The sequence below is a fragment of the Oncorhynchus nerka genome, linkage group LG8 (assembly GCF_034236695.1).
Source record: "Oncorhynchus nerka isolate Pitt River linkage group LG8, Oner_Uvic_2.0, whole genome shotgun sequence".
NCBI classification, from domain to species: Eukaryota; Metazoa; Chordata; class Actinopteri; order Salmoniformes; family Salmonidae; genus Oncorhynchus; species Oncorhynchus nerka.
This window is the reverse complement of record NC_088403.1, coordinates 66,636,369-66,650,716: the sequence shown is the minus strand read 5'-3', so window position 1 is coordinate 66,650,716 and position 14,348 is coordinate 66,636,369. Positions and strand designations below refer to the sequence as shown.

Genomic DNA, 14,348 nt, shown 5'->3' with positions numbered 1-14,348 from the left:
TTTATTTGGGCTGCAATCTGAGGCTGGTAACGCTAATGAACTTATCCTCTGCAGCAGAGGTAATTCTGGGTCTTCCTGTCCAATCTGAGGCTGGTAACTCTAATGAACTTATCCTCTGCAGCAGAGGTGACTCTGGGTCTTCCTTCCCTGTGGCGGTCCTCATGAGAAACAGTTTCATCATAGCGCTTGACTGTTTTTGCGACAGCACTTGAAGAAACTTTCTAAGAACTTTAAATTCTCCGGATTGACTGACCTTCATGTCTTACAGTGTTGGACAGTCGTTTCTCTTTGCTTATTTGAGCTGTTCTTGCCATAATATGGACTTGGTCTTGTACCAAGTAGGGCTATCTTCTGTATACCACCCCTACCTTGTCACACTACAACTGATTGGCTCAAACACATTAAGAAGGAAAGAAATTCCGCACATTTACTTTTGACAAGTCACACCTGTTCTTTGAAATGCATTCCAGGTGACTACCTCATGAAGCTAGTTGAGAGAATGACAAGTGTGTGCAAAGCTGTCATCAAGGCAACGTTTTTTTTTTGGTTAGTACATGATTCCATATGTGTTATTTCATAGGTGTGATGTCTTCACTATTATTCTACAATGTAGAAAATAGTAAAAAAAAATAAACAGAAACCCTTGAATGAGTCGGTGTGTCCAAACTATCGACTGGTACTGTATGTCTATATGTTCCCATTTAGGTACAGGATGGAGAACGGGTTGGTTGGTTGGTTGGTTGGTTGGTTGGTTGGTTGATTGGTTGGCTAGATGGATGTCTGTTTTTGTCTGTTTCTGAGCGGGAAAGTAAAAGGTGGATCAAGAGAGATACAAAAATCAATTTTAATAAAAATTTAAATTCAAAACATTTAAATAGGTATTAAACAATTTACAGATTTCTCACTATATTTATATATTTTAAATGCTTTTCATGGTGCAAAATGTGAATGTAGTCCTATACATGTCAGTTCTATTCATTCTGATTCTAGAACTCTACTGCCAGAGGACTTGACCTTTCACCCCTCCCACCGTGACCCCCAGGGCTCCTTTCACTTCTGGGTCATAGTAGAACCCTGCAGCAGGATTAGAGTTCAACTGAAACAAGTCCCACGATTGCTGGACAGAGAGGAGGGGGGCGTGTCCTCTCTGATTAGGGGTGGAGTCGATGACACTGACACTGTTGCTATTGGTCATGGTATTGGTGTTCGGAATGTTTGGATCACTGATGTTGTTGTTGGTGTGGTTGTTGATGATGATGGTGGTGTGAGCGCCACCGGTGTGGTGGTTGCTGTTGTTGTTGTTGATGGGACCTGGGAGGTAGGCCCGACCTGAAGCCTGGAGCTGGGGTAGATTGGTTCCCAGGTTGGGGGTGACGTTCTGGGCTAGGTTGATGACGAGGCCTGGGGGGTGTCTCCAGTCATCCTGCTGCTGCCTATGGATCTTCATATGGGCGTTACGACTCTTTATCTTATAGAACATCCTAGAGGGAGGGCAAGAAAGAGATGAAGATTATCTTTAAATTACAATATCTTCCCCAAGATCGATATTAAAACTTAGGCAGGGTGTATAGATAGTTCAATCATCGGGTTGGGCAAACTCACTTTCCACACTGCTTACAGGGGAAGCTGGTAGCCAATGACGGGGCTGGTACCACCTGTTCCATCGGTTTAGGGAGGGACACCACCTGTAAAAGGACATCTGAGTACCATAGAATCTCTATTTTCTCTCCAGAAGGAGACATTCTGACCGTGAGCCTCAATAGAACACGACTCAGCAAATCAGGAGATGATCTAGTGAATTAGACCACGACTCAGCAAATCAGAGATGACTAAAGATTTGTCAGCTGTTCCTAATTATTTCAACACAGACCAAAAGGCATCACAGGTAAGTGTTAACAGCAGAGAGAAAGAGATGGATGAACAGAAGGACAAATAGAACAAGACAGAGAGGAGGGCATGAGAGAGAAAGGGAAAGAGGAGGGCATGAGAGAGAAAGGGAAAGAGGAGGGCATGAGAGAGAAAGAGAGAGAGGAGGGCATGAGAGAGAAAGGGAGAGAGGACATGAGAGAGAAAGGGAAAGAGGAGGACATGAGAGAGAAAGGGAAAGAGGAGGACATGAGGGGAGGGAGGGAGGGAGGGAGGGAGGGAGGGAGGGAGGGAGGGAGGGAGGGAGGGAGGGAGGGAGGGAGGGAGGAGGGAGGGAGGGAGGGAGGAAAGGAGGGCATGAGAGGGAAAGGGAGAGGGAGGGCATGAGGGGAGGGAGGGAGGGAGGAGGGCATGAGGGAGGGAGGGAGGGAGGGCATGAGGGAGGGAGGGAGGGAGGAGAACATGAGGGAGAAAGGGAGAGGGAGGGCATGAGAGAGAAAGGGAGATAGGAGGGCATGAGAGAGAAAGGGAGAGAGGAGGACATGAGGGAGAAAGGGAAAGAGGAGGACATGAGGGAGGGAGGGAGGAGGGAATGAGGAGGGCAGGGAGGGAATGAGGGAGGGAGGGAGGAGGAGGGAGGGAGGGAGGGAGGGAGGGAGGGAGGGAGGGAGGGAGGGAGGGAGGGAGGGAGGGAGGGAGGGAGGGAGGGAGGGAGGGAGGGAGGGAGGGGAGGGACATGAGAGAGAAAGGGAAAGAGGAGGGCATGAGAGGGAAAGGGAGAGGGAGGGCATGAGAGGGAAAGGGAGAGAGGAGGGCATGAGAGAGAAAGGGAGAGAGGAGGGCATGAGAGAGAAAGGGAGAGAGGAGGACATGAGAGAGAAAGGGAGAGAGGAGGGCATGAGAGAGAAAGGGAGGGGAGGACATGAGGGAGAAAGGGGGAGAGGAGGACATGAGGGAGAAAGGGGGAGAGGAGGGCATGAGGGAGGGAGGGAGGGAGGGAGGGAGGGAGGGAGGGAGGGAGGGAGGGAGGGAGGGAGGGAGGGAGGGAGGGAGGGAGGGAGGGAGGGAGGGAGGGAGGGAGTCTCATAACAGGCTCTCTTCCTTACACTCGTCTGTTCCTCCGTCCCTCGTTCCTGCTCCCTCTGTTTTCTCTGTTTGTCAGGAAGTTTCCTGGAGAGATAGTAGAACTCCACACACTGAGACACACACTTAGTCTGCACCTGCAACACACACACACAGGGGTGAGTAGGTTGGTTAACATAAATTCCTTGGTACATACAGCAGATGAGGAATCAGTACGGAATGATATGAAAGTTGAACGTAAACCATTTGTTGGATGAGAGAGAAGTCTTTGCCGTGGGTCGTCAACGCTTTACTGAACAGAGACTTCTCAGTCTGCTGCCACACATCACTACCTATAGTAGAGAGAGAGAGAGATGGAAACGGAGAGAGAGAGAGAGAGACAGAGAGAGAGAGAGACAGAGAGAAAGAAGGGGAGAGAGAGAGAAAGAGAGAGAAGGGGAGAGAGAGAGAGAGAGAGAGACAGAGAGAGAGAGAGATACAGAGAGAGAGAGAGATAAAGAGAGAGAGAGAGAGATAAAGAGAGAGAGAGAGAGAGAGAGAGAGAGAGAGAGAGAGAGAGAGAGAGAGAGAGAGAGAGAGAGAGACAGAGAGAGAGAGACAGAGAGAGAGAGAGAGAGAGAGACAGAGACAGAGAGAGAGAGGGGGAGAGAGAGAGAGAGAGACAGAGAGAGACAGAGAGAGAGAGGGGAGAGAGAGAGAGAGACAGAGAGAGACAGAGAGAGAGAGAGAGAGAGAGACAGAGAGAGAGAGAGACAGAGGGAGAGAGAGAGAGAGACAGAGGGGGAGAGAGAGAGAGAGACAGAGGGGGAGAGAGACAGAGAGAGAGAGAGACTTTTGAAAAGAACAAAGGTTTCTCTCTAATAACAGTATTAATAGCAGGGTGGTTTGTGTGGTTGTTGTGGGTTGGGGTTAGGTCGCGTGGAACCTGCTCTGACTGACTGACTGACTGACTGACTGACTGACTGACTGACTGACACACACACACACACACACTGCACCTTGCAGTCTACGAATAGCCTAATACACCCTGTACAAAACAGCACTCCTAGTCTAAGTAGAGAATAGATAGAAGAAGTTTACAGGGAATAGCAGGTTTGTTCTGTTACTGAGACGAAGATGAACTGACAACGGTGTGTTCTGTTACTGAGACGAAGATGAACGGACAACGGTTTGTTCTGTTACTGAGACGAAGATGAACTGACAACGGTGTGTTCTGTTACTGAGACGAAGATGAACTGACAACGGTGTGTTCTGTTACTGAGACGAAGATGAACGGGCAATGGTGTGTTCTGTTACTGAGACGAAGATGAACGGGCAACGGTGTGTTCTGTTACTGAGACGAAGATGAACTGACAACGGTGTGTTCTGTTACTGAGACGAAGATGAACGGGCAACGGTGTGTTCTGTTACTGAGACGAAGATGAACTGACAACGGTGTGTTCTGTTACTGAGACGAAGATGAACGGGCAACGGTGTGTTCTGTTACTGAGACTAAGATGAACGGGCAACGGTGTGTTCTGTTACTGAGACGAAGATGAACTGACAACGGTGTGTTCTGTTACTGAGACGAAGATGAACGGTCAACGGTGTGTTCTGTTACTGAGACGAAGATGAACTGACAACGGTGTGTTCTGTTACTGAGACGAAGATGAACGGGCAACGGTGTGTTCTGTTACTGAGACGAAGATGAACTGACAACGGTGTGTTCTGTTACTGAGACGATGAACGGTCAACGGTGTGTTCTGTTACTGAGACGAAGATGAACTGACAACGGTGTGTTCTGTTACTGAGACGAAGATGAACGGTTTGTTCTGTTACTGAGACGAAGATGAACGGTGTGTTCTGTTACTGAGACGAAGATGAACGGTGTGTTCTGTTACTGAGACGAAGATGAACTGACAACGGTGTGTTCTGTTACTGAGACGAAGATGAACGGGCAACGGTGTGTTCTGTTACTGAGACGAAGATGAACGGTTTGTTCTGTTACTGAGACGAAGATGAACGGTGTGTTCTGTTACTGAGATGAACGGTGTGTTCTGTTACTGAGACGAAGATGAACTGACAACGGTGTGTTCTGTTACTGAGACGAAGATGAACTGACAACGGTTTGTTCTGTTACTGAGACGAAGATGAACTGACAACGGTGTGTTCTGTTACTGAGACGAAGATGAACGGTGTGTTCTGTTACTGAGACGAAGATGAACGGTTTGTTCTGTTACTGAGACGAAGATGAACAGTTTGTTCTGTTACTGAGACGAAGATGAACTGACAACGGTGTGTTCTGTTACTGAGACGAAGATGAACTGACAACGGTGTGTTCTGTTACTGAGACGAAGATGAACGGGCAACGGTGTGTTCTGTTACTGAGACGAAGATGAACGGGCAACGGTGTGTTCTGTTACTGAGACGAAGATGAACTGACAACGGTGTGTTCTGTTACTGAGACGAAGATGAACGGGCAACGGTGTGTTCTGTTACTGAGACTAAGATGAACGGGCAACGGTGTGTTCTGTTACTGAGACGAAGATGAACTGACAACGGTGTGTTCTGTTACTGAGACGAAGATGAACGGTCAACGGTGTGTTCTGTTACTGAGACGAAGATGAACTGACAACGGTGTGTTCTGTTACTGAGACGAAGATGAACGGTTTGTGTTCTGTTACTGAGACGAAGATGAACTGACAACGGTGTGTTCTGTTACTGAGACGAAGATGAACGGTCAACGGTGTGTTCTGTTACTGAGACGAAGATGAACTGACAACGGTGTGTTCTGTTACTGAGACGAAGATGAACGGTGTGTTCTGTTACTGAGACGAAGATGAACTGACAACGGTGTGTTCTGTTACTGAGACGAAGATGAACGGGCAACGGTTTGTTCTGTTACTGAGACGAAGATGAACTGACAACGGTGTGTTCTGTTACTGAGACGAAGATGAACGGGCAACGGTGTGTTCTGTTACTGAGACGAAGATGAACGGTTTGTTCTGTTACTGAGACGAAGATGAACGGTGTGTTCTGTTACTGAGACGAAGATGAACGGTTTGTTCTGTTACTGAGACGAAGATGAACTGACAACGGTGTGTTCTGTTACTGAGACAAAGATGAACGGTGTGTTCTGTTACTGAGACGAAGATGAACTGACAACGGTTTGTTCTGTTACTGAGACGAAGATGAACGGTGTGTTCTGTTACTGAGACGAAGATGAACTGACAACGGTGTGTTCTGTTACTGAGACGAAGATGAACTGACAACGGTGTGTTCTGTTACTGAGACGAAGATGAACGGGCAACGGTGTGTTCTGTTACTGAGACGAAGATGAACTGACAACGGTGTGTTCTGTTACTGAGACGAAGATGAACTGACAACGGTGTGTTCTGTTACTGAGACGAAGATGAACGGGCAACGGTGTGTTCTGTTACTGAGACGAAGATGAACTGACAACGGTGTGTTCTGTTACTGAGACGAAGATGAACGGGCAACGGTGTGTTCTGTTACTGAGACTAAGATGAACGGTTTGTTCTGTTACTGAGACGAAGATGAACGGTTTGTTCTGTTACTGAGACGAAGATGAACTGACAACGGTGTGTTCTGTTACTGAGACGAAGATGAACGGGCAACGGTGTGTTCTGTTACTGAGACGAAGATGAACGGGCAACGGTGTGTTCTGTTACTGAGACGAAGATGAACGGGCAACGGTGTGTTCTGTTACTGAGACGAAGATGAACTGACAACGGTGTGTTCTGTTACTGAGACGAAGATGAACGGTCAACGGTGTGTTCTGTTACTGAGACGAAGATGAACTGACAACGGTGTGTTCTGTTACTGAGACGAAGATGAACGGGCAACGGTGTGTTCTGTTACTGAGACGAAGATGAACGGTGTGTTCTGTTACTGAGACGAAGATGAACTGACAACGGTGTGTTCTGTTACTGAGACGAAGATGAACTGACAACGGTTTGTTCTGTTACTGAGACGAAGATGAACTGACAACGTTGTGTTCTGTTACTGAGACGAAGATGAACGGGCAACGGTGTGTTCTGTTACTGAGACGAAGATGAACTGACAACGGTGTGTTCTGTTACTGAGACGAAGATGAACGGTCAACGGTGTGTTCTGTTACTGAGACGAAGATGAACTGACAACGGTGTGTTCTGTTACTGAGACAAAGATGAACGGGCAACGGTGTGTTCTGTTACTGAGACGAAGATGAACGGGCAACGGTGTGTTCTGTTACTGAGACGAAGATGAACGGGCAACGGTGTGTTCTGTTACTGAGACGAAGATGAACTGACAACGGTGTGTTCTGTTACTGAGACGAAGATGAACGGTCAACGGTGTGTTCTGTTACTGAGACGAAGATGAACTGACAACGGTGTGTTCTGTTACTGAGACGAAGATGAACGATGAACTGACAACGGTGTGTTCTGTTACTGAGACGAAGATGAACGGTGTGTTCTGTTACTGAGACGAAGATGAACTGACAACGGTGTGTTCTGTTACTGAGACGAAGATGAACTGACAACGGTTTGTTCTGTTACTGAGACGAAGATGAACTGACAACGGTGTGTTCTGTTACTGAGACGAAGATGAACGGTGTGTTCTGTTACTGAGACGAAGATGAACGGTTTGTTCTGTTACTGAGACGAAGATGAACGGTTTGTTCTGTTACTGAGACGAAGATGAACTGACAACGGTGTGTTCTGTTACTGAGTGTGTTCTGTTACTGAGATGAAGATGAACTGACAACGGTGTGTTCTGTTACTGAGACGAAGATGAACTGAGACGAAGATGAACTGACAACGAAGATGGAATGTGCGTTCTGCGGTGTGTTCTGTTACTGAGACGAAGATGAACTGTTACTGAGACGAAGATGAACGGTGTGTTCTGTTACTGAGACGAAGATGAACGTTTTCTGTTACTGAGACTAAGATGAACTGACAACGTGTGTTCTGTTACTGAGACGAAGATGAACAACGGTGACTGAGACGGTGTGTTCTGTTACTGAGACGAAGATGAACGGTGTGTTCTGTTACTGAGACGAAGATGAACGGTTTGTTCTGTTACTGAGACGAAGATGAACGGTTTGTTCTGTTACTGAGACGAAGATGAACTGACAACGGTGTGTTCTGTTACTGAGACGAAGATGAACGGTGTGTTCTGTTACTAAGACGAAGATGAACTGACAACGGTGTGTTCTGTTACTGAGACGAAGATGAACTGACAACGGTGTGTTCTGTTACTGAGACGAAGATGAACGGGCAACGGTTTGTTCTGTTACTGAGACGAAGATGAACTGACAACGGTGTGTTCTGTTACTGAGACGAAGATGAACGGGCAACGGTGTGTTCTGTTACTGAGACGAAGATGAACGGTTTGTTCTGTTACTGAGACGAAGATGAACTGACAACGGTGTGTTCTGTTACTGAGACGAAGATGAACTGACAACGGTTTGTTCTGTTACTGAGACGAAGATGAACGGGCAACGGTGTGTTCTGTTACTGAGACGAAGATGAACTGACAACGGTGTGTTCTGTTACTGAGACGAAGATGAACTGACAACGGTGTGTTCTGTTACTGAGACGAAGATGAACTGACAACGGTTTGTTCTGTTACTGAGACGAAGATGAACTGACAACGGTGTGTTCTGTTACTGAGACGAAGATGAACGTTCTGTTCTGTTACTGAGACGAAGATTAACGGTTTGTTCTGTTACTGAGACGAAGATGAACGGTTTGTTCTGTTACTGAGACGAAGATGAACTGACAACGGTGTGTTCTGTTACTGAGACGAAGATGAACGGTGTGTTCTGTTACTGAGACGAAGATGAACGGTGTGTTCTGTTACTGAGACGAAGATGAACTGACAACGGTGTGTTCTGTTACTGAGACGAAGATGAACGGTGTGTTCTGTTACTGAGACAAAGAAGAACTGACAACGGTTTGTTCTGTTACTGAGACGAAGATGATCTATACTGCAGTACAGTACTGTATAGTGGGTCTAGAACACAGTACAGTACTATATAGTAGGTCTATACTACAGTAATGTATAGTGGGCCAAGACTACAGTACTGTACAGTATAGTGGGTCTATACTACAGCACAATATAGTGGGTCTATACTACAGTACTATACAGTTGGTCTAGACTACAGTACATTGTAGTTGGTCTATACTGCATACAGTACTGTATAGTGGGTCTAGAATACAGTACAGTACTGTATAGTGGGTCTAGAATACAGTACAGTACTGTATAGTGGGTCTAGAATACAGTACAGTACTGTATAGTGGGTCTAAAATACAGTACAGTACTGTATAGTGTGTCTAGAATACAGTACTATACCGTTGGTCTAGACTACAGTACAATATAGTGAGACTAGACTACAGTACAGTATATAGTGGATCTAGACTACAGTACTATATAGTGGGTCTATACTACAGTACTATATAGTGGGTCTATACTACAGTACAGTATAGTGGATCTATACTACAGTACTATATAGTGGATCTATACTACAGTACTATATAGTGGGTCTATACTACAAAACAGTATAGTGGGTCTATACTACAGTGCTATATAGTGGGTCTATACTACAATACAGTATAGTGGGTCTATACTACAGTGCTATATAGTGGGTCTATACTACAATACAGTATAGTGGATCTATACTACAGTACTATATAGTGGGTCTATACTACAATACAGTATAGTGGATCTATACTACAGTGCTATATAGTGGGTCTATACTACAATACAGTATAGTGGATCTATACTACAGTGCTATATAGTGGGTCTATACTACAGTACAGTATAGTGGGTCTATACTACAGTACTGAAAGCATGGAGGTCATGAAACAGGTGACTTCTGTGACTCCCTGTCTAGAGTCATTTACCAACTCAAAGGTGAACTGACAGACAGTAAGCTTACACACATTATATTTGACTTAGCATCGGAGGAATCCTCAGAGAAGGCATGGGATATGTTTATGAAACGTTAAAGGTTAAAGGTTAGGGATGAAGGGGTCAAGGGTTACCAGCGTAATGGTAGTCTACTGCTGTTGATGGGTTCGAGAAGAACAATCTCTCCAACGTGGCCTGGGAGAGAGGGATGACAGAGAAAGAAAGAAAGAAAGAAAGATGAAGTACAGTAAAATTGAAATGAGGAACTGAGGAAATGGGTGATCTTTGAACCGAAATAAACTAAATGATAGATAAATTAAAGAAAGAATGAGTGAGTGAGTGAATAAATAAATGAATGAATGATTGAATTCATTAATTAATTAATGGTCCCTCCCTCCTCACCAGTGCATCTCCATGACAGAGGTAGAGACAGTGTAGAGCCAGTTCTGTGTTGCTGCCCCCTCCTGGTAGACAGCTAGAATTACACAACGACAACACCGCCTCCACTGAGAATGGGAGAGCGGAAGAATCAGAGAAGTGTGAATGAAAGATACCACATTAGGGTTTTAATCTCGGATCAGCCTGAGACTCATACAGTATAAAACATAGACCCATCAAACTCAACTCTGGACCAGGAAGCCAGTTCCACTGGTTTTGTAATTGTTCCCTTTCTAATCAGGGACTGATTTTGACCTGGGACACCAGGTGGGCGATTCCCCTCTAATCAGGGACTGATTCAGATCTGGGACACCAGGTGGGTGATTCCCCTCTAATCAGGGCCTGATTTAGACCTGGGACACCATGTAGGTGCAATTCATTATCAGGTAGAAGATAAAACCAGCAGGCTTTGGACCTCGTAGAGTTGAATACCCCTGACATAGACCATGGACCTCGTAGAGTTGAATACCCCTGACATAGACCATGGACCTCGTAGAGTTGAATACCCCTGATATAGACCATTGACCTCGTAGAGTTGAATACCCCTGACATAGACCATGGACCTCGTAGAGTTGAATACCCCTGACATAGACCATGGACCTCGTAGAGTTGAATACCCCTGACATAGACCATGGACCTCGTAGAGGTGAATACCCCTGACATAGACCATGGACCTCGTAGAGGTGAATACCACTGACATAGACGATATTGATGTCACTTATCCAAGACTTTCAGGTACATGTTAAGTAGAGTTGAATGTTAAGTACCTTTGAATGTTAAGGAAGTAGAGTTGAATGTTAAGTAGCGTTGAATGTTAAGGAAGTGGGTTTGAATGTTATGAAAGTAGGACTGAATGCTAAGGAAGTAGGTTTGAATGTTATGGAAGTAGAGATGAATGTTATGGAATTAGGTTTGAATGCTAAGGAAGTATGATTGAATGTTAAGGAAGTAGAGTTGAATATTAAGGAAGTAGGGTTTGAATGTTAAGGAAGTAGGGTTTGAATGTTAAGGAAGTGGGGTTTGAATGTTAAGGAAGTAGGGTTTGAATGTTAAGGAAGTAGGTTTGAATGTTAAGGAAGTAGGGTTTGAATGTTAAGGAAGTAGGGTTTGAATGTTAAGGATGTTAAGGAAGTAGGGTTTGAATGTTAAGGAAGTAGGGTTTGAATGTTAAGGAAGTGTTGAATGTTAAGAAGTAGTTAAGGTTTGAATGTTAAGGAAGTAGGTTTGAATGTTAAGGAAGTAGAGTTGAATGTTAGGAAGTTTTGAATGTTAAGGAAGTAGAGTTGCATATTAAGGAAGTAGAGTTGAATGTTAAGGAAGTAGGGTTTGAATGTTAAGGAAGTAGAGTTGAATATTAAGGAAGTAGGGTTTGAATGTTAAGGAAGTAGGTTTGAATGCTATGGGATTAGATTTGAATGCTAAGGAAGTATGATTGAATGTTAAGGATTAAGGAAGTCGAGTTTAATGTTAAGCATGTAGTTTTGAATCTTAAGGAACTAGTGTTGAATGTTAAGGAAGTAGGGTTGAATGGTTCTTCTTACCTTCTTCCTGAATTACAGAATTCCTCTGAAGCTCCTCCCACGGTTTCCAGAGCAACTTCTCATTGGATGATGATTCTTCTGGCCACGCCCCTGACCCCTCCTCCCTCTCTCGACAACATGGCAGCTCAGCCTGGAACCCTCGACCCACGTTGATACACCTGAGAGAATTAATCAATGAATGAACAAAAGAACAAACGAACGAGCAATAGAAGAACACACTCGAATGCATTACTCTGTCCATCCATACTCACGGAAGTAAAAATATCCCTTCTCCTCTTTAGTCATCCTTCCCATCCCTCGTTCCCCAGCTGAAGGTGGGATGAGGGAGGAGAGGAGCCCGTTCCCCTGCGTTGGGGATTCAGCATAGGTCGAGGGATGTAGTGGAGCCCTCTCCCAATCCGCTCCACTCCCTCTGCCCTCCTCCTCTCTACGAGACTGGAGCGGACTAAGGAAGGGAATACCTCTAAACACCACTAGGGGTGCTGCTCCATGCTGTGGCAGTCCACTGGGGGGCTGGGATGGAAGAGAGGATAGGTGAAGGGGTGAGGCAGAGACGACGTTTGATTGTACCGGAGTTTGAAAACTATAGTGACCTGTGAGCAGAAGAGAGGGGGGGCAGAAGCAACATAATAAATGTGAGGAAGCTAAAGAAGGAGACTGAATAGAACATGTTTGATTTTGGATTACAAGAACACACAGCAACATACCTGTATTCTTCTCATTGTCCTGGTGAACATGTCTCTGAGTGAACACTGCCTCCTGGCAGTAGACATGGCCAGCGCTTGAGGGGTTGCCGTCGACGACACCCACGTCACCTGACTGCTGCAGCCAATGACAAGGTGGGAGCTTCCACATGACGGTGGAGGGGTGGGTAGTGTGGAGCGGCTGGTGAGAGGAGGGGTAAAACTGGACTGTTCCACTACAATCCTCCCCTGGGGTCTGGGTTAGTTCAACTGTCCCGAGAGAAGGGGTCGTGGTGAGTTTGGGAGTGGGGAGAGGGGAGGGAGGAGGGCTAAGGAGCAGGGGGTAGGGGTGAGGATGAGGAGGGAGAGTGGAAGAGTCTGTGAGTGAATTGTAAGCACTCGCTTTGATCCATCCTGTGCTTCCTCCTCCCGCTTCGAATCCCAAAACTCCACTTCCGGAATTCCCATTCGGAATTCTGTTGCCGGCGACGTTGCGTCTGACGAAGAACGCCTCTGAAAAGGAGTCCAGTTTTTGCCGGTACACCCCAACGCCACCACCGCTAGGGCCACTTGCTGCCTGGGAATAGGAGTACAGAGATGCCCAATCCTTGGGGTACCCCCCACCCTTCTCACTGCTTTCCCAAGCCACAGAACACTGATCTGTGGGAGAGGGACTCACCCAAAACCCAGGCTTGAACTGGGCCTCTGGAGGATCCAGGTTGGACCTTTTATCCCCAAAATCATCACGGTCTCCTCCGAAATCGTCAACCCTTCTCAAACTATCCCTCTTTCCTTTATCGTCAAAGATATCGCTACCATTATAGAGATGATCAAGTCTGTTGTTTTCACCATCATGGCTACCGGTAGTGGTGTCTCTATAACCACTGTTGGCATCTCGCCTCTCTTCACACACATAATCTCTGCTGTAGAACACGTCATCCCTCTTACGACAGACTTCATCCATTCTGTAAAAGACCTTATCCCTAGTGTTAGACCCCTCGTCCGTTTTCTCCTCACACCCATAATCTCTACTGTTGCTGTAGAAAACATCATCCCTACTGCTGTTACGGCCTTCATCCGTTCTGTAAAAGACATCATCCTTTATAAGGCCCTCATCTATTCTGTGGTAAATATCAACACCACTACCGCTGGCGCTGCTGTCATCCCCATCACAGCCCTCATCCCTCTGGCTAGCATAGGCAAGGCTCTGACTTTCAAAATGGCTGCCGAAATCATCCCCTTGACCTACAACATCATCCGCAACCCCCCTATTACTGTAGCTAGCTTTCCGCGCTACAAAACAACCATCTCTACCATCAACATCACTACAGTTATCACCTCTGCTATGTCCATGAATGTCTACATAACCTCCTCTTCCACCCCCCCCACCGCTGTAGCTGTCTCTGCTCCCCCCATAATAGGGGCTTGAATCGGGTAGAGGGGTCCTGGGTGCTGCCTCTATTCCAATTCCCCCATATTGCTCCAGGGGAATCTGGAGCTCCAGAGGGTGGTGGCAAGATGTCTGGTCCAGACTGGGGCTCCCGATACTGGGGTGGAAGTGGTGGGAGAGGTGGGTGTGATGCTGGAAGCATGGGTCCTGGTAAGGCTGGGGAGTTGGAGGTTGGAGGGGTGTTCTCTCAGCCATGGGGTAGTCTCTGGTCTCTCTGGGTGTGTTCTGTGCTGGGATAGAGGGACCTCTAGTGGTAAATCTGTTGCCCTGCTGTAGAAAATTACCTGGAGAACCTTCGCTATTGAGAAAAAAAGTGTGACTCAAGTCGTTAAAACTTAGTGGCAAACAACTCTCACACACTGAAACTGGCCTTTAGATTATATCTGTTCAATG

General features: G+C 46.2%; 1 protein-coding gene across 1 annotated transcript; it reads right to left on the bottom strand.

The window, feature by feature from the left end:
- Positions 1–830: 830 nt before the first annotated feature.
- LOC115124636 (uncharacterized) lies at positions 831–14,325 on the bottom strand. Its single transcript, XM_065021157.1, has 9 exons — positions 12,530–14,325; positions 12,070–12,415; positions 11,823–11,980; positions 10,246–10,349; positions 9,978–10,038; positions 3,193–3,281; positions 2,973–3,086; positions 1,603–1,685; positions 831–1,481 (listed from the first exon to the last, which is right to left on the bottom strand). The coding sequence occupies exons 1-9, from the start codon at positions 14,148–14,150 to the stop codon at positions 995–997; spliced, it is 3,063 nt and encodes a 1,020-aa protein (XP_064877229.1). The 5' UTR covers positions 14,151–14,325; the 3' UTR covers positions 831–994.
- Positions 14,326–14,348: the final 23 nt, after the last annotated feature.

Excerpts from the sequence above, each read along its gene's own strand:
- LOC115124636 (XM_065021157.1), bottom strand. The coding sequence starts at position 14,150 with ATGGCTGAGAGAACACCCCTCCAACCTCCAACTCCCCAGCCTTACCAG. Across the intron at positions 11,981-12,069 it reads GGATATTTTTACTTCCGTGA|GTGTATCAACGTGGGTCGAG; the intron begins GTATGGATGGAC and ends TAATTCTCTCAG. Across the intron at positions 1,686-2,972 it reads GGACGGAGGAACAGACGAGT|GTGGTGTCCCTCCCTAAACC; the intron begins GTAAGGAAGAGA and ends GTCCTTTTACAG.